This window comes from Numida meleagris, chromosome 4 (genome assembly GCF_002078875.1).
Source record: "Numida meleagris isolate 19003 breed g44 Domestic line chromosome 4, NumMel1.0, whole genome shotgun sequence".
Taxonomy (NCBI): Eukaryota; Metazoa; Chordata; class Aves; order Galliformes; family Numididae; genus Numida; species Numida meleagris.
The window spans coordinates 90,732,922-90,760,225 of NC_034412.1; the positions used below are offsets into that span (position 1 = coordinate 90,732,922).

At 39.3% G+C, this 27,304-nt stretch overlaps 1 protein-coding gene across 5 annotated transcripts in view; it reads left to right on the top strand.

Moving 5' to 3' along the window:
• The window catches only part of FAM53A (family with sequence similarity 53 member A), a 66,770-nt gene that overhangs the window by 27,163 nt on the left and 12,303 nt on the right, over positions 1-27,304 (top strand). For 3 of the 5 annotated variants that reach the window (XM_021394734.1, XM_021394737.1, XM_021394735.1), the window contains exon 4: positions 897-1,696. In XM_021394734.1, the coding sequence (XP_021250409.1) occupies positions 897-1,696 (800 nt within the window). Of the gene's footprint in view, positions 1-896; positions 1,697-4,594; positions 6,496-27,304 lie in introns of those variants that run through there. The other 2 variants (XM_021394739.1, XM_021394738.1) reach the window with 2 other exon arrangements.

Here is a 27,304-nt window from a genome sequence, read left to right on the forward strand (position 1 = left end):
TTTCAATTTGCAAATCCAAAGTCTGCTGTAGTTCTTCTTATACTTCATTGTATAATGTGGAGGAACAGCTGTAAAATGTGCAGAATGTTCTCAAAGAAATGCTTTACAAAAGAGTGAGAGGCTTCGCTGGCAGACTTCTTTTAACCCAGCATTGCCACTTCAGATGAGAAGTTGTGCACTATGCGCTGTGTCTGTATTCACAGTAAAACTCGCAGGAGGTTCTTAAGGTATCCTCACTTTTATGCATTGAATTAAGATTTTTTTTCTGACACTTTGAATATGAGCAAAAAAAGGAAACTGTGCAGTCTGAAATAACTTTATACTGGTTCTAATTTAAATGAAAACTATTCACAGAATGAAATGAGAGCACTCGTCTCTTAGAAACTTTTCTATAGTAAGGTGTTCTTAATGGAGAAGTATTACAGCCAAATGAGGAACAGCCATCTATGAACAGATTATCCCGCTCTTTTAAATAAAGATAACATAGAAATCCTTGGTAGGGTTTCACAAGGGTTGTTAATCCACTTTTATTGTACTTTTGCTTCACTGCTGCAGGTTTTAGTTTCTGTTGTACGGTGTGCACTAGCAAAGCAGGTAATGAAGCCATTACTGTTGCTCACAGAAAAGAAATAGAGCTTTAATCCTTCAATAGACAGCCAAAAGATTTAACTAGATACTCGCACGTATACTCAAATGCCTGGACTGGTCCCTGAAATACTTGGTCTTCATGACTTTGGAGCTATCTACCTTGTAATTGTATTGTGAAATGTTGACGAAGAGCCGCGTATTTGTGGCTCTCTAAGCCTGAGTTGAGTCATGGCTTTACATTCTACCAGATGTAGAACAAGCACCCTCTTCCTTCCCGTGTCTCATCTGTATCTTTCCTTTCTTTCTAGAAGACAGTCCTTGGAAAGCTTTAAATGGGGGTTGTCCAATCCAGACCGATGCCAGGAATTCTGCCTACCCTTTCCCAGTGTGCCCTTTCAGCACCGGCCCTGCCAGCAATGGTGTCCTGCAGTGGCAGCAGGAACCCTCCAGCACGTCCATGGTGTCAGGATGGATCAGCGAATTAAACCTCAATGAAAACTCGGGTCAGCCCTTGGCACCACCCACAAAACGCCACTGCAGGTCCCTCTCGGAGCCAGACGAGCTGGCTCGCTGTCGCTCTCCTTGGAAACCTGGCAATTCAAAGGTTTGGACTCCCGTGTCAAAGAGACGATGCAACAGCGGTGGCAGCGCGACCTTGCAACGCTGCAACAGTCATGGAAGTGCGACCTTGCAGAGAAGCACAAGCATCAGCCTTCCACAAAACATACTGTCCCTCAATAATGTCTTCACCGTCACCAGCTTCAACACATCACCAGTACCGAGACCTTCCTCTGCCAGCAGCGGGTTTGTGGACAGCAGCGAGGGAAGCACGAGCTCCAGTACCCGCTGGAATTCCGGAGGGCCCTGTGACTTTAACCCAAGGCGCCGCCTCTCCCTCTCCCAGGAGCACATCACCGAGACCGGGAATCTTTTGCCTTCAGCCAACAGCACTCCCACCTCCACACCCGAGCTCAGCCGACGTCAGGGCTTGTTGAGGTGCCGCTCTCAGCCTTGCGTTCTGAACGAAAAGAAAAGCCGGCTAAAGCGCAGACGGGAGGAGGATGTCCGATGGAACAGGCCATCTTTAGACTTTTTTAAAATGACACGGGTGAGATTTTACTTTCCTCAGTTTGTGTGTGTGAAGGGAACAATTGCAGAAAGGTTGTTTCTTGATGAATCAAACTGATTTGTAGTTGTTTCTAATACCGATCTCTACTAAGTTCCCCAGTTCAGTGGGGTTTTTAATCTTGTTACAGGAAAAATTCTAGTAAAATATTGAACTACATGCTGTGGAATATTCAGTGAGCTAGCAAGTTTGCTTCTGCTTTGCTTAGCTGAAGTCTATATGACAGCATTGGTCCTTCTACCTTTGTAAGACAATTTACTTAATACCTTAAAGGATGCTCTCTTTTATAAATTATGACTTGAGTAAGCTGTGGGGTGGGTAATTAGGTGGCAAGCCGCAGAGAATGACTTACTCATTGACAAGTTTGGTAATCAGATCTATTCTAGATAGGACTAAACAATGTTGCAGGTTTTGTTTAAGATGCAAGTTTCTTACCTAGAGAAATGAATAAGACCTAATTAGCTGTGTTAATCACTGCTGAGAATGGGCTGTTGTTCTGTTCTGGAAATACTAGTGGATTTGCTTTTCAATTGCATGTGTGGTCTAATACAAACTTCTTCATTTAAACTGACTATAAAATTTAGAAGTTGCTCTTCTCCAGCTTGGATTAGCTGTTTGCATTCCTCAAGCTCTAGAGATCCTTTCATTCATCCTGATGTTATACTTCTGAAATAATCATATGATACTGCATCATCTGGAAAAGACCTGATAGAGCTCATGTCATTAGGAAGGGTTTTTTAACTATTTAGGTTTGCTACTGAATTGAAGAGCACATAAGACTAATATTCAGACATTCTTGATCGCTTTTTACTTTAAGTCTTACTTTGAAAGCTGTCTTCATATTAAGCTTGAGTAGTTTATGCAGTTTCATTCTGAAGTGTCATGGTTTGGTAGAGTAATTTTCTACTGTTTCAATATAATACTTCCACACTATATGTGTATTAAATGAAGAAAGTATAGTTTGGAAATGTGTTATCTATTAAATGAGCTGAACTTTAATGAAGGCATCTGTTTTAAAACTAGGCAAGGGCTGAAAATGCTTGAAGTGAAATTTGAATCAAGTTTTCAATCAATACGTTCTAGAATGGTAGCTTATTAACCTATTGCAGTGTTAAAAGTGTAATATTTCTTCATAGCCTGTATTCTCCTCATGCCCCAAATCCTGGCAAGTGTATATACTTTGGAACTTACATTGTGGTCCTAAACACTTCTCTCTAAGCTTAAAAAAAAAAGTTATTGCTGTGCAAAATGTTATAAGCTAATACTGTGTCTGGATGTGGAGTCCTCAGTACAGGAGAGACATAGACCTGCTGGAGCTCATCCGGACAAGGGCTACAAAATGATCCAAGGGATGGAACACCTCTCCTGCAAGGAAAGGCTGAAAGAGCTGGGGCTGTTCAGGCTGGAGAACAGAAGGCTCTGAGGTGACCTGATAGCGGCCTTTAGATACTTAAAGAGGAGCTACAGGAAAGAAGGGGACAGGCTCTTTATCAGGGTCTGTTGTGATAGGACAAGGGGAAATGGTTTCAAGCTCAAGAGGGTAGATTTAGGTTAGTTATAAGGGAAAAAGTCTTTTATGGTGAGGCACTGGAACACGTTGCCTGGAAATGAGGTGGATGCCCTGTTCCTGGAGACTTTCGCGATGAGGCTGGATGGGGCCCTGGGCAGCCTGATTGAGCTGTGCATGTCCCTGTTCATTGCAGGGGAGTTGGACTAGATGGCCTTCCAACTAAGGATTCTGTGACTCTTTGAAAAATCCTTAAATGTTTTGATGTCTTCAAATCTTTGTAAAGCAAGAGTAGTCAAACACTTCTTCAAAGACAGATCGGTGAATATTTTGTGAATACTTTACCTGTGCTATAGATAGATTTGAAGTACCCTAATCAGGAACAGACTACTGCTTAATGTGGCAGTGCTATACTGAAGTCACAGCTGTGTGAAGAGCAGAGTTTAGGGTCCACAGCCAGTTCTCTCACTGCACTTCGAGTTCTGAGAGATTGGCATCGAAACACCTGCCAGAATTGCCAAGGTTTCTGACCTTTTAATGCTCTCAAGTAGTATTTATCAAAATTAAATGATTTACTTACTTGAACCTGAAGCAAGTGCTGCTGTAGGTCTTGAGTAACTGGCAAAGAGAGTGTGTTAATGACGCTTCAGTCCCTACTGATTTGCAAAACATAAGTGATAGAAAATCGGGAGTCTAAATACAGTTCATAGATTACTGATCTGAGTTTGTTCACCCATCACAAGTTTCTATACTTGTTTGTGCTTGTCTTTCTAGTATTGCCTCTTTAACATTCAGTTCTGTGCTTTCAAATAAAAGAAGAAAAAAATCAAGCAGCTCTTAGCATCAGAAGCAGCTTCTCTTTGTGTTCCTAAATATTTTCTTCCAAATACCTTTGCACTTCACTACCACCTCTGTTTTTGTTTATGCTTTCCTAGAAAAGACTATGATGTCTTAATTTCTCATGGGGAAAAAAAGACACCCTCAGTAAAATGAGTAATTCATGTTTGTAGAAGTAGATTAAGATATGAGCAGACAGGCTCCTGAATGGCATTGTACAGGTCTTGGTGCCAACTTCTGGAAGGATCTTCTTCTGGATTTAAAGCTGGAAATAAAAACTTGTGCAATTTCAAGCTTGCTAGAACATGAAGACAGCTGTAAAAACAAGTAGAAAAGGCTGTAGTAAACGATAACAAAATGTGATAGCTATTTTCAATCCCTAAGGACTCTAAATGACTTTGCATTCATTCAGTCTTGTGCTATAGCAGTTGTATGGTTGTAGAGTAGTTCTACACTGCATCTATTTATGTTCAGCATTTGTTCATAATTGCCTACATGAGGAACTGGATCCTTTTAGTCCCTTTTCTCTCCACCAGGAATCTGATCACCCTGCTATTTCCAGATGTCTGGGCAAGGCAAAGAGGAGCTACTTTGGAATCTCACTTTTGTGCAGCTAATAGCTTCTTACCATGCAGAATAAGTTAAGATGGTACTTGGATTGGTAGCTGCATCTGGAAAGTAGAAACTCTCCTTTACTGAGGAGTTCTTTCATCTCCGGGAAACTGTTAAGCTCTTTTCAAATGTTCAACTTCATGTAGATGTGCATCACTTGCCTCTTTTAGCAATAACAGAAAGAGGTGTGACAAATAAAGAACAGTCGAGATGTTGCACATATTTTTGAGTGTATAAACAAGTTTTCTTGTGATAACGATGTTTTATTCTATTTCAGATCAAACAACACACTGTAACTTGAAGTCTTTCTGGTGTTCAGCATTCCTGTACACCTCTTTTCCCAACACTTAGGCATGAAGTTCCAAAACAAAAATATCATGCTTAAAAGCTTTCTAATATGTTGTCTTGAAGTGGTCTTTGGTTTGTCTTAATAGTTACTTGGATAGAAACAGCTGTTTTGTGTTAAGGAGTAGTTCAAACAACTCAGATAGGTGGCGTCTGATTCATTAACACTGGATACCTCTTAAATAGTAAAGGTTGAAGTTGCAGTGTGTTCATGTATGGTAAAATGTTGCTGTTTTGCTTTTGTTAGTTTTCTAGTAATATCTTCAGGCTCAAATTGCAGCTACTTCTTTTAAATAACTGCGTTGAAATAACAGCTACTGGCAAACATGAGTGAGGGTGGTTTTTAAATTCTCAAAGGTCTAGACTTATTTAGAAGCAAGCTTCATTCTTAAAAGATTTCAGACACTTAAGCTACTCCTTACATGCATTAACTAATCCAGGCCCTGAAAGCTAGGACTACAAAGACACTTATGCTTTGAAGAAGTTGTGTGATGTATTTTTTTTTTCAGTAGTAGTCAGGAATGTATGCTCTGCTTGGAGACTGGTTTTAGCTAAACAGCTGCCATACCTATTCAGTGCCCTCCTATAGCTCCTTGTACAAGGAGCAATATTGTTTTGGGAGAGGGGCCAGGGGAAGATTAGAATAGATAGGACTTAATGTCTTTTTCTTGGAGTATAAGATTTTGAATCTGCAAAGCTCTTGGATAAATTTTGATTCTTGAAGGTTGAATTTTGGCTGTTTTATGGTTATTGACATCTATGCTTTATACCATAGTGATGTTGTGGCTTTTTGCAGACCTACAAAGCAAGGAGGACTTAAAAAGTAGTCATAAAGATGTGTCCACTTTAGCCAAAGTAACAAGACTAGTATCACTTGAAGACCAGAATTATGAGGCTGAGCAGAAGGACTGGTTGATAGTGGTTTCAGTATCAACTTAAAACTATGCATATAGTATGGGTGAATGGTTGGGGTGGATAAGTTTCCTTGAAGGGGAGTGATGAGGAGATAGTATTTATTTTAAAAGAAGACAAAATGTATCAGGAGTGCTGTGACTGAATGTGGGCTGCAGGAGGTAACCATTACTTTTTCTGCAACAACTTTCTTAATTCTTCATATTTCTTGTGGAGCCATTGCATCCACCTACATGACTTCATTTTTTTGTGGGCTGTTTTAAAGAAGCTACTGTGAATAAGTACAAGAGTGAAGTGTGGTACTAAATATTTTACTTATCCTTCTAATTCTGGTTTAGAAACTTTTGGTTGTTACTGGGTACTTCCAGGCATTAGTTTTGTTTTCCATTGCTCTTTAAGGCCATCGTCATGGTCTGTAGATGAACAGATGGATAACTTATCAATGTTCTGACCCCTTGCTGAGTTTAAAAAAAAAACAGAAGATGTAATGCTTTCTCTTTAATTCTTTCAATTTTTGTCATCTAGAAAATTTTCAAGTATGCACTGTTGGCTTGTTTACAGTGGACTTGTTCAATTCACATTGTCATAGGATAATCTGCGTTCTCAAGCTGCATGAGTAGCTATAAGTAGAATTCAAGTGTACACATAAGATACTGTATTTTCTTATTCATGAATAGTGTGGTGTAGTAACAGCTAGCAGGTTATCCGAGGAGTCAAGCCTGCATCAGCTCAAGTAGGTTAAGTATTGGCTTGACCTAAGTTCATTCAGATTGTGTTTGTAAAATAGCAAGCATGCTGCTTTAAATAGTTAGAATTGCTTACATAAAGTTCATCTCTTATAGCCTCCTGTCAAAATGGGAACAAAAAGATTATTTGGAGTGGGTGTAGTTTCTACTTGTAGATACAGTTAAGTCAGCAGAGGCTATTCTCTGCCTGGCGTGCTGCATCCATGCAGCATGATTTAGGGAAGATGTGTAATACACTTGCAACTCTTAGAAGAATACTGCAAGAACTTGGACGAGTAAGAAGGTGTAATGCAGCACTCATGGTCAGAATATAGGTCTCACTTGTTCTTCCTACTGGCAGTGCTCTGCAGTTCGGTGATAATGGTGGTACACACCATTACTTGTCAAACAAAATGGGTGTGCTGTATGGGATGTATCTTTGACTTAGGACCACCTTACTTTTGCAGTATGTTTTATGGAAAATATCATACAGATGAGCTTTGCATAGTAAGGGGTTGGACTGGGGTTGATTGGGGTCAATAGAATGCTATTGAATGTAAGTATGCTGTGTTGATTTGTCAGTGGTTTCCATTTGTGTAAGATTAAAGACCTAAAAACAGCTGTGGATAAAACAGTTGAGCTAGGGACACAATTTTGGTTGTCATTTGGAAACTTAATACCTATTCCTGGAGGTGTCTTTAATTTCTCATTTGGGAGAAGAAAACTATCGTTTTCCAAAAGGCATGGAGGAATTTAAGCTCAGAGATCAGTAGTCCTATTTAGAGAAAAGTGAGGTGTTAAAATTATCCAGCTAAGTAAATCAGTAGGTTAAATCCACACTGTGTAATTCTGTGCATAAGCTTAATTTATAGCTGAAAAGAAATAGGCAGCAATGGACCTCAGGGATAGTGAGATTTTATCATTTGAATGTACAACATTCACTTAAGTGCAAGGGACCAAAAATGCTTTTGAAATGTTTAAGCCTTTTTCTGTAAGGGCCGCCTTACAACTTGGAGGACCAATGTCTGAATGGAAATAGACGCAATAAACTACTTGTCTGTTTTCTAAGTTTCAGTAGAGTAGAAACAAGACTACTGCTATGCCTGCGGGGTTTTGAATAATGACATGCAAGCTAACCTCAATCTGCTAGAGATCGGTGAGCTGTTTTATATATTGTTTGGAAGCTAGAGAATTACTAAAATGAAGAAGACCTCTTTGGAGAGGAACAGGGATGCAGAAGGTTGGAACTGTTCTTCCAGGCTCCTACTCTCCTGTGTCAGTTAAAACCAAACAAAAACCTTCTTGAGGAAATACCAGTCATGGTCACAGCACCAGTCTCACTGGTAAAACGGCAGAGATTCTTGAAATCTTTGCATCTGTCTCTGAATAACAGATGTCTGGTAAACTTCAAATATTTTGAGTTGGGCTGTAGGTTGCACTGGCTCCTTTGAGCAGTACGCATCTATTTTGATTATGCCTCCCATGCTCTCAAAATAAATGGAAAATAACATACAGTAGTTGAGTTGAAGGGTGTGTGGGTGAGTATTTATGTTTGGCTTACTATCAATCTGTAGAAACCAGATGTGGAAATTATGGGTGAGGAAAGATGTCTTAAATCATTGTATATAATCCCTTGTTGATGCATGGTGACTTCCCGCAGTATCTTTTTCTGATTCTGTCCACTCTAGCATTTTAAGTGCCTCCAGGGATGTGATTTCCATAGCAAATAAAGACCATTTCGTGGGAAGCAAATGCAGTTTTACTTAAGCTCTGAAATGTATCTGACTCATTTTAGATAATGGTATGTATTCTTGGATCTCTCGCCTACTGTCATGATAACAAATAATCTTTTATGGAAATAATGTTAAACTGCCTGGTCCTCTGGCTAACAAAAACATGAGAACTCCTTTTGTCTCTATTTGAAAGCAGCTTCTGCAGGAGGCGGGATAGCAGACACTAAGTACGGCATCTAGGGAGTAGGAGTCAATGTCCATTTATTCTTTTCTGTTCTGTGATAATGTCAGGTATGAATATGCTTTTTTTTCTGCGGGAATCTCATGAGAGCTATAGTTATTGCAATAAGAAATAATGGCCAAAGACTGAGACTCCTTGGAGTTTTCTGAGGACAGGGGTGATATTCAGGTAGACCTCTGTTTCCAGTCAAAAACTGAGACTATTTATCTCACTAGTAGCTGCCTATTAATAATTTAAAGCTGTTCAAAGTACTCTAGGAAAATAGGTTGATCATCACTTTACACCAAATATTTATTTTGAACATTTTCAGTCTTTTTAAGTTTTGTTTGCTCTTTGTGAAGTGTTATACAGATGGTGCTTTGTGTTGAAGTTATGTAAACAGGAAAAAAAAGAAAACACAACAAACCAACCACCCAAGTCTGCTGTCTTCAAACCTTAAAGCCAAAAAAGTATTCCTTAACCTGTATTGTGTCAGGAATATAAAGTCTATGTTTCTGTGATTTGCACTGAGGATGTGCATAACTAATAAGTGGGCTTAAACTCTAAAGGCTTTTTAAAAACAGAAGTAATTTTATTCTGTCAAGTTAGTGGATGGGTGTGTTGTTAGAGGAATAGGTGTGTATGGCTCAATGGTTCAGGTGGTGTTTTTTCTTGAACAAAATTCTCTACAAGTGGAACTAGCAGTAACTTGACGCAGAAAAGCCGGTGTTTGTTTGTGACCTGGGGAAAGCAGTTCATTCCCTCTGCAAGCTTGGTGCTGCTTCCTGGGGGGGTGATATGCTGGATTTGTGAGCCTTGGAATTCATTCCTGCACTTGAATTCATGTAGCTTAAATATACTTGTTAACATTCTTCTAAACTTCTTCAGTAGTGATGTGTGACATCTAGGGCATGTCTCTTGCTGTGTCTATTGCTTGAGCAGGAACTATGGCTTAAGCAATGGTACTTAAGGGAGGTACTGAACTGTTCTTAAAAGCCATAAATGCATACTTTTTAGCTGAGGAGCTCACTTAAGTTTAAAGACAGCTTATTTATATTGTTAGAAAACTGTTCCACTGGGCTTTGTTACTGTCTAAAAATCCTTTGCTTAGGGGTAAGGTTGGATTTTGTCATTTTGGGCATAGTTGTATGGCTTTCTTTCATCCTTCTTAACCAAAATAAATCAACTACATGTTGCATGTAAGTACTGTCGGAAAGGACTCTAATTGTTTTCTATTTCAAGAGTGACTGTTAACTCATTAGTGAAACAGCTTATTTGTAATTATATATAGTTCTTATGACTAAGTTATTTGAATACTGCTGTAAGTTCTCTGTAAGCAAGTTATTTCTATAAGCAAGTTATTAGGAATAACACAAGATTCCCCAGTCCCCTTCCAGATGGCTTTTAATGTGAAGCTTAAAAACAATCGTTTTTTTATTTGGGTATATGCTTAGTAACTAACATAACAATCTAATTGTTTTAACTTCTTGTTACGTTTAAGCACTGTACCAGGTGAAATCAAAATCAGTCTTGTACCAAAAGCACCAAAACTTATGTAGCAGCACTGTGTCACTGAGTCCTTTGTGCTGTGACCAACCTTGAAGGAGGGGAGCGAACACTGGGAGCTTTACTGTGGCTGCAGAGTTGTAGGCTTAAGTGTGATTTTCAGTTCTTTGCTGTGATAAATTCTTGTGGAAGTGAGAAAGGAGTCTAGCTTCCTAAAATGAAGCAAGCTATATTACATCATTCCTTTCAGAGGGAAGGAGCACTGTATAAACCTTTCTGAAACATGGCCATAAGATTGGTAAATGAAGTTATAGCCCATCTTGACAGTGAATTTCATAAGGCTTAATAGAACACCTTTTAGCATCTTATGTAGCTACTGAACTGACTTGCCTAGTGAACTCCACGTGTGAAACTCGAGGACTTCATCCAAGTGCATGTAGGTAATGTAGCTCAGCTCAAAACAGGGGAAGAATGCTGTGTAATTGACTGCAAGACACTGTCCTGTAGAATTAACTTTCCATTTGAACAGTTTTTGTGAACCTTTCTTTATGCTTGCAATAAATGTAGCAGACTATGTAAGCTGTAAGGGTTTCCTGTCAGAGCAATGCTAGTGGAAGCATGCAGTTATTACAAAAGCATGATAGAGGGGACCTTGGTAAGGGGTAGACTAAGATGTTGGGATTGGATCCTTGTTGCTTGACAGTATGTCAAGTCCAGCAAACTGAACTAGGAGATGCATCTGGATTTTGAGGTTTTCAGCATTTCTTCTTTACCCTCAAAAAAACCAAGTACTTTCACAAAGTGAAAACTTCTCAGTATGTCTTTATAAATTCTGTAACTTTCTGATAGTTATATGAAAGCACAACCTTTCTCAAGAACAAAATAAGATACTGAAACTAGTTCTTGTCAGCTTTCCAGTGCTCTTTGAGCTTTAGCTATAGGTGAGATTGAGTAATTTTCTTCCCCTGTAATTCATATTGTGAACTTGTTGGAAATAAATGTTTTTCAATTTTCTAAAACACAGCTCCTCCCTTATTGCTTGCATTACTTGTGTTAATCAGTCTTGTTGCTTAAATGAAGATGTGTCAACGTAAAACACTTCGTTCTTTTCACATCCACTGTTGTGTAATTCTTAGTTTAGGTTCTTCAAACCTTCCAATTCTTATGTTGGTATTTCAGTGATACTCTTAAGCAAATGCCATTGTGCAAGTTGATTTGCTCACAGCTGAAAAGCGGCTTCTATCTGAAGCCTTCTGGTGCAGGTCAAACTATCTCCTGTGAGATACGATTTAGTAGATAAGTGGGTCGTAATGGTGATAGGAGGACAGTTGGACTTAGATGATCTTGTGGGTCCTTTCCAACCTTGTGATTGTATGATTCATTCTGGTAGTGGATGAACAGCCGTGGAGGTTTTGGATGCTATATAAAATACTTGTTAGTGCTTCACTGAGTTCATAAAAACTGTTTGGGGTGCTTTTTGTGTGTCTTAGTTGCTGTATTGTCCTCTTCTAATAGCAATGGTCTTAGTGGAAAAGCAAATTATTTTTTCAGAGTCTGTTTCAAGCAGGCGTTTGTGATGATACATCATCTTCTCTGAAGGTGTGCTCCCTTGTGATCATTTTATGTGTCGGTGTTAGACAGTCATCCAGTCTGCATTGAAATGAAGTTTTTTTAGTTATAGAAATCACTTCAGTATTTGTTTTTCTTCTTCCTCACTCCCTTCCCTTTGCCACCCCTGTGGTTTGAGTTTTGTATGAGGACGACTCAAAGGAAGGGAAGCTGAATTCCTTTTCCTTGTTTCCCTTTTTAAAATACAATAGTGATTACAATGTCTGCATGAAACAGACGTTATATTTTGCTAATTACATTTTGTCTCAAAGCAAGTGAATCATCTTTGGACAGCCAGCTCTCAGAATAAGAGTCCTGAAGAACTTTCCATATGAGGAGGCAATAATGGATTTGTGACATTGCTGAAGAATAAAAAGTAATTAGTGTCTCACTCCTGCTAAGCTTCACTATCTGATAGGGATTTTGTCTTTTTACACAATGGTTTAGGACAACTTCTTACCACCTGATGTACAATTCGATCTAATGTGAAGTCTTAAATGCCACCTTTTTATATATTGATAAAAAAAAGCAATGGGAATTGCTGTTACCTTGCATGACCTGTTGGGTTTTTTCACCTTGAAAGAATAATAACTTGAAGTTATTCTCAGACAGTGGAGATTAAAGTTAAATAATGTAGCAAAAAAATTCCATTATTATAGGTTAGGAGATAAATGATCTATTTTATCTAAACAACTCTATTGTCGTGCATATAGCACACATTTCAGATTTGATTTAGAGGAGCAGGGAAAATATCTTCTATGTTAAGGATTGTCTTAAAGCTAAAGTAGAGTTAGGGTCACCTAATTATTTTTGAGAGAATTAGCTTTAGCTTAATTTAGAAGTATTACAAAGAATTGCATCAGCAAGCTGGAGGTCTTCAGTTGGCAGCGTTGGCCTTATTTTGAGTAGCCTGCAGCACACAGTCAGTGCCTTTTCTTTCTATTTAAATGGGAGAGTCTTGCCCTCAGCACTTAGACATAAATGGTCTTCTGAGTCTGTACTGTCAGTGCATCTCATGCTGCTCATGTAGAGCTGTGTGAAACGAGAAAAACTCCTTGGTGGTTTGAGTTTTTTTGCTACTGGTGATGTTTTGGCATTGAAGCTGTTTATTTCAGTATTTTTCCAAGGAAGAGACCTTAGAAGGAAGGCCTTTCAACATACATAGTATTAATTTCTAGGTGTTCTAGAGTAGGAAGCATCTCCAAAGAGAACCCTTAGGGTGCATCCAAGTCTTGTTGTAGAGTCTCAGATTTGTGGGAGCAGGTGTTAGTATCAATGGCAACCTTTAGGCAGGACCAGAAATGCTGTCCCAATACCTTCAGATATAATGCAGGTGTTAAGTTTGCTTTTCCCTGCCATGAACCAGAATAATGACCTAGATATTAAAGTATGTAAGAAGCATGGGGGTGCAGTCCTTCCAAGGCTTCATTTTGGAAGCATCATAATTTGGGTAATCCAGATTGATGGATTTTCTCTTTCATTATGAGAAAAAGCTTCTTTACTTGCAGCTGTAATTGCTAATTAACCAAGTCCTTAATTTAGAAATGCTATTTTAGGTTTAGCAATATTAGATTTGAGTTTTTCAGTCTTCCACTTTAAATTATTTTGCTGTCAAGAGCAGTTTTAAGTTCTCTGCACTGAAACATAACTGATAGCTGTTCTCCAGATCAGAGTTGTACGGGTCATAAAGTTTAACAAGTGCTCTTGTGGTTTTCTGACCACAGCAGAGCATTTTCTTGCCAGTTCCTCTGCCTAGTCGTTTTTAAACAGTGTACGTGCTTGAACTTTTTTTTGAACATTTTTAGGCAAGGGGCCGTGAGCAAGCACAACCTTGGGCACTTAAGCTTTTTTTTTATAATGTAGCATGACTGTGCTGAATTAAATAGCTCACACAGCCTACCACTCCTCAGGTTCTGTTTCTCAAGCATTACTGTTGGGTAAGTCCCTCTTCGCCTTGCTCTGTGTTACGTATAGCTTTGCTGCTCTGCCTTGCTTTCCTGCTTTCTCTTTGAGGATTTTTCAAGCTCTGTAGTTTACTGTCAAAATGCTTAGAGTTTCTTTTAGAGAACCACCCAGAGAACTGACTGTGCCTCCTAGTTTGGAGTATGGCTAAATCCCTCTCTGTATTTCCATCATAGAAATAAATACTCTATACCCTGTCCTGGGGAGGTGCAGTACATTTGTTGATTGTCCTATGAGTTATGCCGTGACCAACAGATGGTAGCATCTCCAGTTCCCATACAAACAGAGGAGCTTATTAGCTGATTTTATGCCTGTGCAGAAGCTGCCTTGGGCAAGTTGTGGAAATGATCCCTGTCTAGCTAGACTTAGGACCCAGTGACCCTGACATCTGAAGGATGACTTGTGTGAACAAGCCTGAGACTATTAAGTAACTGTGGAGCCATGTGAACTCCTTCAGCTTTTGCATCTCAAACGGTCTTGGCTTAAACTTTGTGTTCCTTCCTTCCTGATGCTTGTTTTTCAAACTAAAAAACTTTTTAGAAGTCTAGCATCATTTTTCATCCCTTACTGAAACAGTTCTGTTTGACAAATACTCACATTTTTCAGTAAAACTATTTCCAGGATGACTATGGTTGTCAATCTTTAACATTATTGTTTTAAGCTGTAAACAACTTAGCATGGTTCTGGCTTTTTTTCTTATTCCAAGGCCTGAAAAATATGAAGAGCCCTGGAGAGCCATGATGTTAGTCTTGCAAATAGAATATATGGTACAGTCAACAACCAGTGATTGTGGCAGAATGGGACAAGAATTTCCCTAAATGACTTCTCCAACTGTTTTGATTTTCAAACAAATTGGGGATAACTTCCCCAGTCTTCTCAGATTATGCTTTGTTTGTGAATGTCTTTCTTTTCCAAGTATTATTTCCTGAGTCCATGCTATTTGTGAAACTGATGTTCTTGATGCAGCCTTTGATTTCAGATGTCTTTCAAAGCATGAGTAGCATTTCTTCTTCAGGTGCAAGTGTTGATATGTGCTATGTCATCTGTCTTGGGAATTCCTTGCACACACTATGAAATAACTTCAGTTCAGACTCTTGTTCTCTTAAGCAGTGATGAAAGCAGTTGTCAGTCATGCTAAGCAAAATCAACAAACTGCCTTATCTACTCCAACTAACAGTGGCAATTTGAGGTGTTCCTCTGTCCGTGTCACAGCACCACACAGTAACTTGTGAGAGTAGCAGGAATTGTGACTCAAACTGGAAATGGATTCAGTCTAGTGCTACAATGCATTGTCTGCAGAACACAATGAGTGACAGGTTTGGGATGCTATGAATTTCTCCTGTGTTTATTAAAAAATACATCTTTTTTTACTTATGGGAAGTATTGCAAATACTTCTACTTGCCTTCTTCAGCTTCTTTGCTCATATTTTTCCCCTCTGTGGTAAAGTCTTTCCCTTATTACAGAACACATCCTGTATCGTGCGTTCCATGGGGATCATTTGATCTTTATTCGTTCAGAGTAAGGCTCACATACAATACTGTGATGAAAATAGTTTGTAACACATCTTAATAGTGTTATCTTTATGCAGCAGGAATACCCATCCTTGCAGTTCATGCTTGGAAACTAAAACTGGGGTTAAAGAGAAGGAAATGAAGAGGAATGGCTGAGTGTTGAAATGTTCTTTTAGCAAAGAGTCATATTTGTAGTCTATGATCTGTCAGAACAAACCTTGCAGGAACTGTTAGCTAACTATGAATGCTATTAATTCCTTCCTTCTGTGTTAAAGCAGGAGTTAATGTATAGAAGGGGCTAATGTTTTGTGATTCATACCTGCATTGCTTTTTGGTGTTTTTCCCATTCTGAGCAGTCTGTGTACGTAGGTCGCTCTGGAAGTAATGCCTTCTATTTGTTTCCATGGAAACTACAACAGATACAAAGAGTACAATAACACTATTTGATAGAGCACATTCTCAGCTACAAAGCACTATTTTTCAACATAGCCACCACCATTATCTGATTAGTCTGTATTAGCTGGTCAAGATGCTCTTCATTTCATAGTGTGACATCTGTGCATTGTCATCTGCAACGTGGCTTGTCTTTCATGTGGCAGTGACTACTGCTGAAATGCACCACTCACTGTGCTCATGTCCACTGTTTTGGTCTCAGTAATTGTTCAGCAAGAGTTGATGAATGCCAGTAGGTGCAATTCCCTTCCCGATGAAGGAATTCAGTTACACACCTTTGTTTCACACTCACTCCCCTGTTTTTTCTAGTTGTAGTGTGCACTTTCTTAGTTATTTAGGAAGCTAATTTGTCAGCAGAATATACTAGCTCCTAGCTATTTAAATTATTCTTCTCTTTTTGTTCCATTCCAGACACTTGAAGTTCAGTTTCTGAGAATTTTTGGACAGGTTCCTTTTAAAGTTTCCATTCATTTTTTGAGTTTTTTGATCATTTTTGTGATCAATTTAAATGTATTTTGAAATTTGTGATAAGGTTCTTCTTGTGTAACACTGTCTCCCCCCACCACAGTTTCTCTTCTGCAACTTCCTGGGTTAGGCTTGCATACTGTAGCAACAGCAAAATCTCCAAAAAAAGTAAGAACTGCTGTATAGCCGAACTTATTCAAATTATGTTGCTGAAAGAAATTTCAGTTTTCTAGGCTTCAGTGTGCCGCAGAAGGCACATACAAAGCAGAAGCTGCTGCTTTCTGTTTTTCCTGAAGAACAGCATGGCTTAAGAACATGCTGGCTAAAGGTGGGCTTTAAGTGATGTTGGATTTCATTGTTCATTCCCAATGTGGTTGACTCTTTAAGGGATTTCACTCTTTTTTTTTTAAACTTATTCATGGTGTGTTACAGCACTTTCTGTAGCACTTGCTCTTACCTGAAAGTGTTCTCTAAAGTTCCGATTGATCCCTTAACTGTTTGCATATTTAGAAGAAGAGTTATGTTGCCCCTTTGTCTCCTAGAGTAAGTAAATGGGCTCTTCTGAAACAGCCTTCCCATGAGCCTCTCCTACTTCAAATTCTGTTCTTGAAACACTGCTGTTTTCTTCTGCCTTGGTCTGCTTTTGCTTTGTTCTGTCTCCTTTTAAGGCTGGATTGTGTTGCAGACTGTAGTCACTTGTATTTTGTCCTGCTCTGACCCTTCCAACTGATGAATTCCTCATAATGCAGTTTGATAGCGTGACCTTGTGCTTTTCTATAAATGTGCCCATGAGATCATTTCAATCCAGTTCTTGAATATTCCAGCCTTCCCTTATGTGGCTGATGCCGCTCAGCTCAGGAGCTGTGCTAATGTGATGTACTCTTTTGGGCAATCTCTTGCCTTTTAACCAGTCTTCAGATACATCATCTGTGTATCTGCTCTCATTGTTGTGAGTTATTTATTATTGGGCCTCACTTGTTCATGAAATTCTTATTCTTGCTGTAGTATATATATGGAAAAAACAATATGTTATTAGGATGAGAGAGAATGGCCTCAAGTTGCTCCAGAGGACGTTCAGGTTGGATATTAGGAAAAATTTAATTACCAGAAAGAGTGGTAATGCATTGGAACAGGCTGCCCAGGGAGGCGGTGGAGTCACCATCCCTGGAGGTGTTCAAGAATCATGGAGATGTGGCACTGAGGGACATGGTTAGTGGGTATGGTGGGGATGGATTGGTGGTTGGGCTGGGTGATCATAGAGGCCTTTTTCATAGGGGTCATTGAGGTAGATGGCATAAGAGTTGAGCAGGTAAGCATGCCAATGCTTCTGTCCATTGCAAAGATGCTAACGAGAATTCTTAAGAAACAATTACTATGCTCTGAACTCTTCTACCTGCTTTTGTACAGGGAGCAGTTAAGGTTCAGTGGTCACTTTATCTTCTGTAGACGAGTTACTAGTTGCTATTAGTACTTGGCAAAAAACCTCAAGATATAACCTGTAATAAAAATACTAAGTGTGGTGATGAAGAATTACCTCTGTTTCCTTTTGGGATAAGGCATCACTTTCAAGACCAGTCGTGCAGTTATGAGCCTCTTGGACCAAAGTCTGGTTGTTTAGCTGCTTTGCATATCTTGCTCATGGAAAAATGTATTAATATGCTTTAATTGTGTCTACAAGGGTAAAACGGACATGCAGAGTTGCAGTTCATTGCTGTGCTGGGAGTTGTGTGTGATCTTCTGGGCTCTGAGGGGCTGAAGGTGTGCCAGGAGTGTGGCTTTTCTCTGGAACTGTTTTCTGGTCTAGGTCTGGTGCTTTGGACAGCAGAAATAAGCATGTGCAGGAAAATTGAACTAATGCTCCTAATTCAGCTACTGTTTAGAGACACTTTAAAACTTCTTCATGTCCCCACCCAAGAAACTTCCTGTGAGATCAGTTCACACAGAGAAGATAAGGAGGTCCTAGGTTTTAGCTGGAGCTGTGCAGAAAATTCACTTTTTATGGGTTTTTAATTTCAGAAAGACTTCTTGACTTCAACATGATGTTTGTACTTATTAGAACAGTTGTATTTGTGTAAACATGTTAGATGAAATAAATTGCTTCAGACTTGCATCTGTAAGACTCATGAACACTGTGGATTTTGGGTGGAAGAATAAAATACGCTTTTAACAAATGCAGATGAAATGAATTTTTACCTTGCTAAAATTACAAGATGGAAGAGCTGTGTGTATGCATGAAGGGGAATTTCCATTTTAAAATAGAATAGTTTAAGCTTGTAAAAGGCGAAGGGAACTTCGTCAGAACTTCAGATGAATGATCTGAGAGTCGTAAGTATCAAGGGTGCCTTTTAAGTTTGGGGGCTTTTCTGGTGTGGTGGGGGGAGAGATTAGTGTGCAGTCTATCAGTTTGGTTTTTGACTGTTCATGGAATCCATGGGGAGATTTTCTAGTGATCAGGTGGTCAAATGAATGAATTTCTTAGTGTATGTTTTTAAGCAAAAGACTCATTTTTTTTAAATTTCTGTTTGCCATTTCCGCATAAGTCAATATAAAAGAAAATCAAGATGAGTAAGTGAGGCTAAAGTTCTTTTGAATATTGCTAGCTGCTTCCTACCTAGACTTTGGGAACTGTCTTCCTATCTGTGCAGGTTGGAATGCTTTTTCCTAGGTGCTGGAGTCTTTGGTTTGCTTAGTTCTTGAACCAATAATCTGATTCCTGCGTGTGTGTGACAGGAGGAGCCAATTCCAAGTTTGCATCAGAGCATGAGATCATATATATTCATATGGAGTGAAAGAGACAGTTTATCTGTGGATAACACAGGTTTAAGTTAAGACTGATGTTGTTTTGGTACCAGGAGGTGGTACAGGTTTTTCTAGGTGAGTAGCTGTTGTCGTGGATATAGCTTCTCTGCACTGTTCTCAGCACTAGAGAGTACACTATAGATTTTGTTGTTTCTTTGTCACATGAACGTGTCTGCTATGCTGTGTATCTGATTTTCAGGAAAGTACTTTGATCAGGCATCACCTGTCTAGCTTAAATATGCGATTAAATAGCTCAAGTAAATATGTGCATTAAGTGGCAAATAAGATGGTACTTTGGAGATTGGGTCTGTTGTCGTAACAAAGTGACGAAGAACAAAATGGAGCTCCTGGAAAGCAGTTAACTCTGAAGTGTAGTAGAAGGTAATCTGAGATGAAATATATTTTCTAAGGGGAAAAAGTCAACAAGATGAGTAGTAGATGGTATGTTTCCTTCTGTATTCAGCTTAGTTTTGCTAGGTCAAAAGATGCATCTTGCTGATGGTGAATTTTGACAGGTCTTAGTGACTAAAGACTAGTACTTGGACTTGAAACTGAATTTTTGAAGAGCTTATTTCTTAGCCCAAGCTTTTTGGAGTGTCAACTGCAGCACCTGTTAGGAAACATAAGCCTAAGGTTGCTTTGCATTAGGATTTTTTGAATTGCTATACTGTATGATACACTGCATCCACCTAACCTTCATTAAACTTATAGCAGTTTCAAGATAAGATAATTAGGAAAGCTGACTCAGTGTCTTCAAAATGGTCTTTCAACCAGTTTGTGTGTTAGTTGAAGAATAGAAGTAGTAAGTTGTCTTCTTGTGCCTTTTGGAAGACAGCAAAGACTTCTTCAGTTCTTCAGATAGAGCAGTTTTGACTTGTGGTACTCCATGCTAAGGAGCCAGCATGGGGGTGGGTTAACGTTGCAAGCTTGTAAACTTTGTGTCTGAATAGTGAAGTGCTCAAATTATATATAGAAACTGTTAAGTAGATCTAAACTAAGACCTGATTTCAATGAGTATTTTTGTTAAATGTAACTAAAACATTCTGGAGCTAATGTTCTTGTCAGTTCACTTCATTTTAAATTCTCAGCATTATAAAGAGAGGATGTGAGAAGCAAAACTGCAGAAAACTTAAGAAGCGGAGAAAGGATATTTTACCTTTTGCAACTTGTTGGACAGATGTCTTCCTCTGACCTAGCACCAGAGCTTCTACGTGCATGAATGCTGGTGAACTCAACTGCAGAATATCCTGAGTTGGAAGAGACCCAAGGGGATCATGGAGTTCAGTGTTTAAACTTGTATTAAATTGTGTTGTGATTAATTAGTGCAGGGTACACAGGACAACTTGATAAAGGATAACTCCAGACTGTTAAATGTCTCTCTTGTAAGAGGGCAACACCCTCTAGTTTTAGCTTAAAAACAGTATTAGCATTCTTTCACATGAATGATTTTTGCAGTATTGCCAAAGGAAACTTGGTCTTAAAATTGTTTTTCAGTAATCATACTGTCAGTTTGACAACCCACTATTTTAAGTGGACAAGCTGTAGCAAGGCCCTATATGTGTGCAAATAAGTCAAGGCTTGCCTGTATAGCACAGTTACCAAGTGAGGGAAGGCTGTGGATTTTGAAGCATAACGAATATTGTAGAATAACTGTGAATGCAGTACTCACCTCCTAGTACCTTTTCCCCATTTGACCATTTTAATCAGCTCTTCTGTAAGTGCAAATTCTCAGTAATTTCCATTTTCCTGTAAAACTTATGAGAGGGCATGTCTTAGTATCTGTCCTATGGGTTTCAAAAAAAAAGGGGTATTGGTTACATCAGCTAGCATCTGAATGTGAATCACATTATTCTTTGTTTTCTTAATGTGAAATGTTGAGTAAATTCATGAGACCTGTTGAAAACATTTCTTTTTTTTTTGTGGTACACCAAAACTACTGTTTGTCTTGATTGGAAATATTAAGCTGTTGAGGCTTTAAACACATTTTCTTCTGTTGGCTCCTTTGCACAAGTATGCATCACTTAGGATGACTTTAAGTCTTTATGATTTTAATGTAGAAGTCTAGAAAAACTTGAAGTGTTAATTGTCTGCAAGGTGTTACTTTTGAAAAACTTGGCTAATACTCTTTCACTTCTCAAAATAGATTCTACAACTCCCAAATTTATTTATAATAAGACTTTGTAGGGACAAACTGTTCTTAACAGACCAGTGTCATAACTGGATGTTCGTATTTCAAGACTTTAAGCTTGGGAAGTCTAAATTGTCTAAGACATAAAAAGAAACAATGTTAGAAGATCTGGAAGGATGAATTAAAGAGGCTCTTCATCCTTATTTATTGATGTAGATATAAACCAACACTGTCGCCCGTAAGCTGGAAGATAGAGAAGCTGCCATCTCTGAAACCTGCCTGCCCTAGCCATAAGGGAGAGGAAGCAACACTTTCAACTTGCTATCAGTTGCCTCTATCAGCTGAAAGGATTTGCTTTTAGTTTATTTCCATAAGGACATGATGCTTCTTGCATGGGATTTGAGGTAGTAGAATAGCCACCAGCTTGCATATGTTGGCATAAAGGGCACTGGGGAGGGGTAGGTCTCACTACAGTAAATACTCAGATTCCCATTGATACTGGGGCAAGGCCCACTGTGTCCTCTCAGCTGACTGCAGGAACACTTCTCTGAAACAGGAGGACATAGTTAGTGGGCATGGATGTGGTGGGTTAAACTAGATGATCTTAATGGTCTTCTCCAACCTTAATGATTCTGTGAGGTGATACCTGCTATGGGTTGTGCTTGTGATTCTCTTCTGGCTTCTCCTTCAATCTCGTCCTTACCCAGAAGAGTGTAGATAAGCAGGAGGTTCTGGTAATACGCTCAATTGCTGTCGTAGCTTCCAACTGGCTAAAGGAATTGTCTTGCCTTACATTGAAGGACCACAGTAGGGACATAGTCTCTTTTCTCATTTTTTGAATTATCACAATTCAAAAAAAATCCATATGTGATTGCTTAAACCATGGAATACACTTACATGTCTTACGAACGCAGTCTAATAGCCTTTAAGACAGGGGTCAAGCAGGTTAAGCCCTGCAAATGGACTTTCCTTCTGGGAAATGCTTTTGCAGGTTGCAAGTATTCTTCATTGTTGATACTGTACAAAGCTGCCTTATTGTTGTTTTTTAGTTAAATTTTAACTATCTCATCTTTCGGTTCTGTTTTACATTCATCAGTATCTACTAAGGCAGGTTGACAGTAAGTAACAGGAGGACTCTGCCAGCTTTGCAGTAGTTGAACAAGAATACTGTGGTGTCAGCTGTACTTTAGTTGGTGGACAATGCTGAATTGGGTAATGCTGGACAAATAAATTTTTAGTGTTGAACTTGTCCTTTCTAAAATGATGTATGTTGTGAGGATGTTTAGATGTAATTAGTAGGTTAAAAATAAGCAGTAGGAAGTAGTGTTATGATTTATAAGTAGTACGAAAGATCTTAAGTTCTTATAAAGCATATGACAGATGCCTTGTGGCTTAACTGTCATGTCCTATTTTGTAGAGTTTCAAGGTTACTTGTAACTGCTGTGTTGTCTGCTTGGAGTAGCAGAGATCAGATGTGCTTGAAATGTAGTCAACACAGAGCCTCACTGAAAGTTCTTAATTACTGCACAATGATAAAATCAATCCAGACTCCTGATGTTATCTGAGTCTCTAAAATCTTGGGTTTTTTTCCCCTCTTCCTCCTTTCAGTTTTTAGGTACAGTTGACTTTTGCATGGAAGTTTGCCAAAGCAGGTTGTTTTTCTTTTTTGAGAATGTCCTTAACTATCCTCTTGTTATGGATACTAACCTGAATCTAATATATGGGCTCCAAGATTTCCAAGTGATTTGTGTACTGCTGTAAATGTTCAGGTTATGGTGCTCATGCGTTAAACATTTAAAAAATATCGCTTGAATAGGCTAGCTCCTCTAACTTGAGCATGCATTACTATAGAACCAGAAGTCTCTTAAACTTTAAATTTTGAAGGCTTTTGAAAATTTCATGACACAGCAAAAACCTTCTTGTCTTAAGCCTTGCAAAGCTCATGTCGTTGACATAGGAGGGAGTGTTTTCAGGCCATGTAAGCCAGCAGTTGGATTGGTAAATTGATCTTAAGCTTGTTAAATTTAATACTTAGTACGTGTAGGGTGTATTAGGTCAAGTGAGTAGGAATGGATTAATGGGATTTAAAATGATACAGAAATAATCAACTTTGCAGTGGACTATTTGACTTCAGATTCACCTCAAATAGGTAACTAAAGAGTATGTATCCTTTCTGTTAAATACTATATTCTGCTTTTCATATTTTTCAAATAACTGAATTCCTTCTGCCTCATCTCCTAGAGAGAGGACATACCTCCTATAGAGTTCAAACAACTATGTGAAGAAGTGAGAATTTTTCTTCCTGCCTGTTACTAAGCCCAAGCTATTTTTAACTGCAGAAGGCATAGACCCTAGATAGTCAAGGATCAATTAATGATATGAAGTGGCTTGAATAAACTGGGAAATGTAGCCAATCTCCATTCTTTGAGGAGCTATTAAATTCTTCTTTGAAATCCAAAGTAGTACATTTCTGCCTTCTCTCTAGAGGGACAAAAAGATGTTCTCAATTCACATTTGCTTATGTCTTTATTGTGATGTTTGAGCTCTACAGGAGGAGTCCTCACCCTAGAAGAGTGGCCAGCAAAAAGAATTCTTTTTTAAAATAAAGGCAGAACTGAACTCTTTAAGCCAAGAGGGTACCTGGACATGAAATACAGCGTTTTTATTGTGTCTGGTCCAGGAGCAGTTTGATTCAACACCAAATTTAATCAACTTCAAGGTAGATTTAGATCTAGTAAGTGTTATACTCTCTTCTGTTTGGGGAGGGGGAATATATCTTCATATAAATACTTGCAATACCTGAAGTTTGCATCTACTTCTTAAATCTCAACAACTAAAGACATTGAATTCTACACACAGCTTGTCTGAAGTATAATAAAGACTTGTTCAAAGAGTCTGCAAATGCTTTTACAATGGGTGTAAACCAGCATATTCTTGAAAATAAAGCAATTTTAGGACAAGGAAAACCACTGGAAACTCTCAAGAAGGCTTGCATGGACGCCATTTTCCTCATAAAGCATTCTGTCAAGGGTGAGAACTGCAAATAAGGAGTTAACACTGAACAAGTTAATGTAAGTGACCTTTTAGGCTAGATTTGAAACTGGCTAGGATGAACACATTGAGGGGCAGTAGTTTGTGGCTGCTTAAAGAGCATTGTAGATGAATTTAATATACATAAATGTTATGCAGCTTCTGTACCTTTTCTCTGTGCTCTGCTGTTGGAGGCCTTGATATGGAAGCATGTTGCTAAATGGTGATCACTGTGAAGACTAGAATAATGTTGTTCAACAGACAAGTGGGGTAACAAGCTCTATTGAGTTTTTTGAGCAACAACAACAAAAAAAAAAACAGAAGAACCCTCTTTACACAACTCTTTAAAAAGTCACATATTTGGATAAAGATACCACAGAACAGGGGAGATTCTTATGTGGTCTAGGGCATAAAATGGAACTTGCATAGGCTTTTCTGACTTGACACTGTTCATTTCACTGCCCTTGGACCGTGCTTCAAATAAGCATGGACTTGAGAGCTAATCACAAAGTCCTTTCTTTCTGATAACTGGGTTTTAAGGGCGGATGGTATTTCTTTCCATTGACCATCTGGTTTGTAAGGGAGGGGTGGATGGGCTGTTCTGAACAAGCTCTTTTTGCTATCGTCTTTACCACTTGGTTTCTGCAACCCTGTAATTCATGAGTCCCTATAGTCATATCTTACTGAATAATTGTATTAAGCACACATGTGCTAGCTAATAGAGCATAAACTTTGTAGAAGTAGTAAGGTAAACCCCACCTTCCAAGTCTGTAAAGCGTGGTTATATAAGAGGTGGATATTCAGTGCACAGAAGTGAGCGTCCTTGCCCACGTGAAATTTGGATGCTTTGGTGCAATGCTTGCAGCAAGCTGCATTTTGAAGACTTCCAGACCCTCTGATTACATTCCCAGTACATCACCAGTGTTAATTTGTTCTTGTGTTGTAACATTTGCAGGTTATGCAACTGCCTTAGGGAATTCAACTTCATGTTGCGAGCTTAGTTTTTATTCTCAAACATACTTGGCAATGGCTCCTGAATTTACTGCGACAGTTACTGTATAAGTTGGCTTTTGTCCATGTGTTTTATATGGCCACTGAAAGTACTGCAGACCTTGATTCTTTTCTTTGAACAAGTTTTATTGAACTCCTCTCAGTTGAGGCAGGCTGCCCTTTGAAATGTGTCCTGTCCAAACAGCTCAGATGTGGAGCTCTTCCCCTGGAGGGGGACAGATCCTTCCAGAAGAGGGTAGGCAGCTGAGCCCTGTCTTCCAGGTGGGATGTGGTGGGTGCTGCTCTGGTGTGCAGAGATGCTTCTCAGACCTGACCATCCTGGCACTATCCTGACTGTGGATATGTACCTGTATTGCCCTCTCACCCACCAGACAGTTTGTGTTTGTTGGAATTGCTGTGCTCTATTTTCTCCACTGAAATAAAGCAGAGTGGAAGGAGGCGTTCCCAAGTGCAACCAGTTGAATGGCACTGTTAGGTTATTCATCCCTTCACACCTTGGAATTGTCACATCATAACAGTACCAAATGAATATTATTTTAATCAATAATATTGATTGCTTCAAAGTCCTTGGAGCTCTTCGTTGGAACCCATTAAAGTGCCTGTGCGTCTGTCTATTATGCATTTGTAGAATTTGATTTTGACCCATGTGCCACATGCTGGGACTTTTTTTTTGCTTTTTCTACATCTCTTTCACCTGCTAGGAGTGCCTGACTCATGGTGCAAGCCTAGTAAACCAGTTTGTGGCCTTTACTGCCCTTTGCAAAGGATGAGAACTCCATGAGCTCATATTTTAGATGAGTTTTCTGCCTTGCTTCCGAAGTAAAAGATTCTTAACCTGGCATCATAGTAAAACTTCCAAATATTTGTTACTGTTTTGGCTAAAAAGCAAACTTTTGTGGGACAGGAAGATAAGGTGAATGTATTGCTGCTATCAAATGTTTCCGAGAACTCAATCAGTATGCAGGGATCCACAGCCTCGCTTCACTCAGAATTCAGGGAGCCAGCAGCCCCTCCACTCAGTCCCTCTAGTTGTGCTGCAGAGGCTACTGCTGTTGTGTCCCATGCTCGGAGCAGAATGTAAATGTGAGTTTGAAGAGTTAATTTGAGGTCCGGGGCAGCCTTTGACTGGGTGGCAGCTGCAGCTCAAGCACCTCATCTTGCAGAGGCGAGGTGCTGGCAGCAGCTGCTTGCACTTCATGTTTCCCTCTCTAACAGGGGCCTGGCTGAATGTTCTTGTGATAAAGTATCTGTAGGTTTAATGAGGGTGAAACTTGGCAACTACTGCCCAGAAAAGCCGTGCTAGCAGTGGGAGTGTTTTTCGGATGGTTTAATGTGCTTAAAGATTAGTTCTTTCTTTCCTGGTAGTAACCTCCTTTGTGGGAGAAGCATTGCCCCTTGCATTATAAAAAATCTGCTGTTTTGTAACTAAGCATACACTGTTGCATCAGCTCAAGAGTGTCCTTAGTCAGCAACTTTCGCTTCCAAAAAACGTGATTAAAGGGATCGGTGCACAGTATATGTTCAGTGCAGTCCTTCCTTGTGCTTCGGTGTAGGCTCTGTGCATTCTTTTAAATGGGTGAGGAGGAGGGAACTGGGTAAAAGTATGTTCCTGCCTAAACAAGGGAGAAAACTAGAAAAACAGATGGTGCTAAAAATAGTTAATTGCCAGGGTCTAAATATGGCTTGGTGATTCTTTCCCTTATAAATAATGCAGCTATAAATCCTGCTAGAGATCAATAAGTATTGAATTAACTCCAAACTGCGGAGTGTTACAGAACCCTTTGGCAGCTTTCCAAGCGTGGTGTTGCCCTTCATTCATAGGATCAACATTTAATTTCTTAACAGGGGAAAACCTGAGAATTCATTCTCTTTGAATGGAAACATAGATGCAGGGAGCTTGAATGAGTAGCTACAGCCAAAGGCATCCCATTGCAATGGAAGGGGAGCCGTGCTTGATGAGTTCCTGCTAGGTCACAGCCAGGATGAATCTCCTCCTTTCTTTTCTGCAACGCATGAACAATCAAAGGCTCCTATTTTATCTATTGTTGCCATGGAGGGCATCCATTTAAAGTTCAAATTCCAGCAGGCTTGTGCAGAAGGAGAGGAGATAGGAGTAGGCTGGGCTGGGAGATGATAGTCAAGCATCAAGTGAGCTGAAGACAAGCCAGCACTTTGTGCTGTGACAGGACAGCCCGGGCTGGGGGTACTTGCACTGAATGGATGCC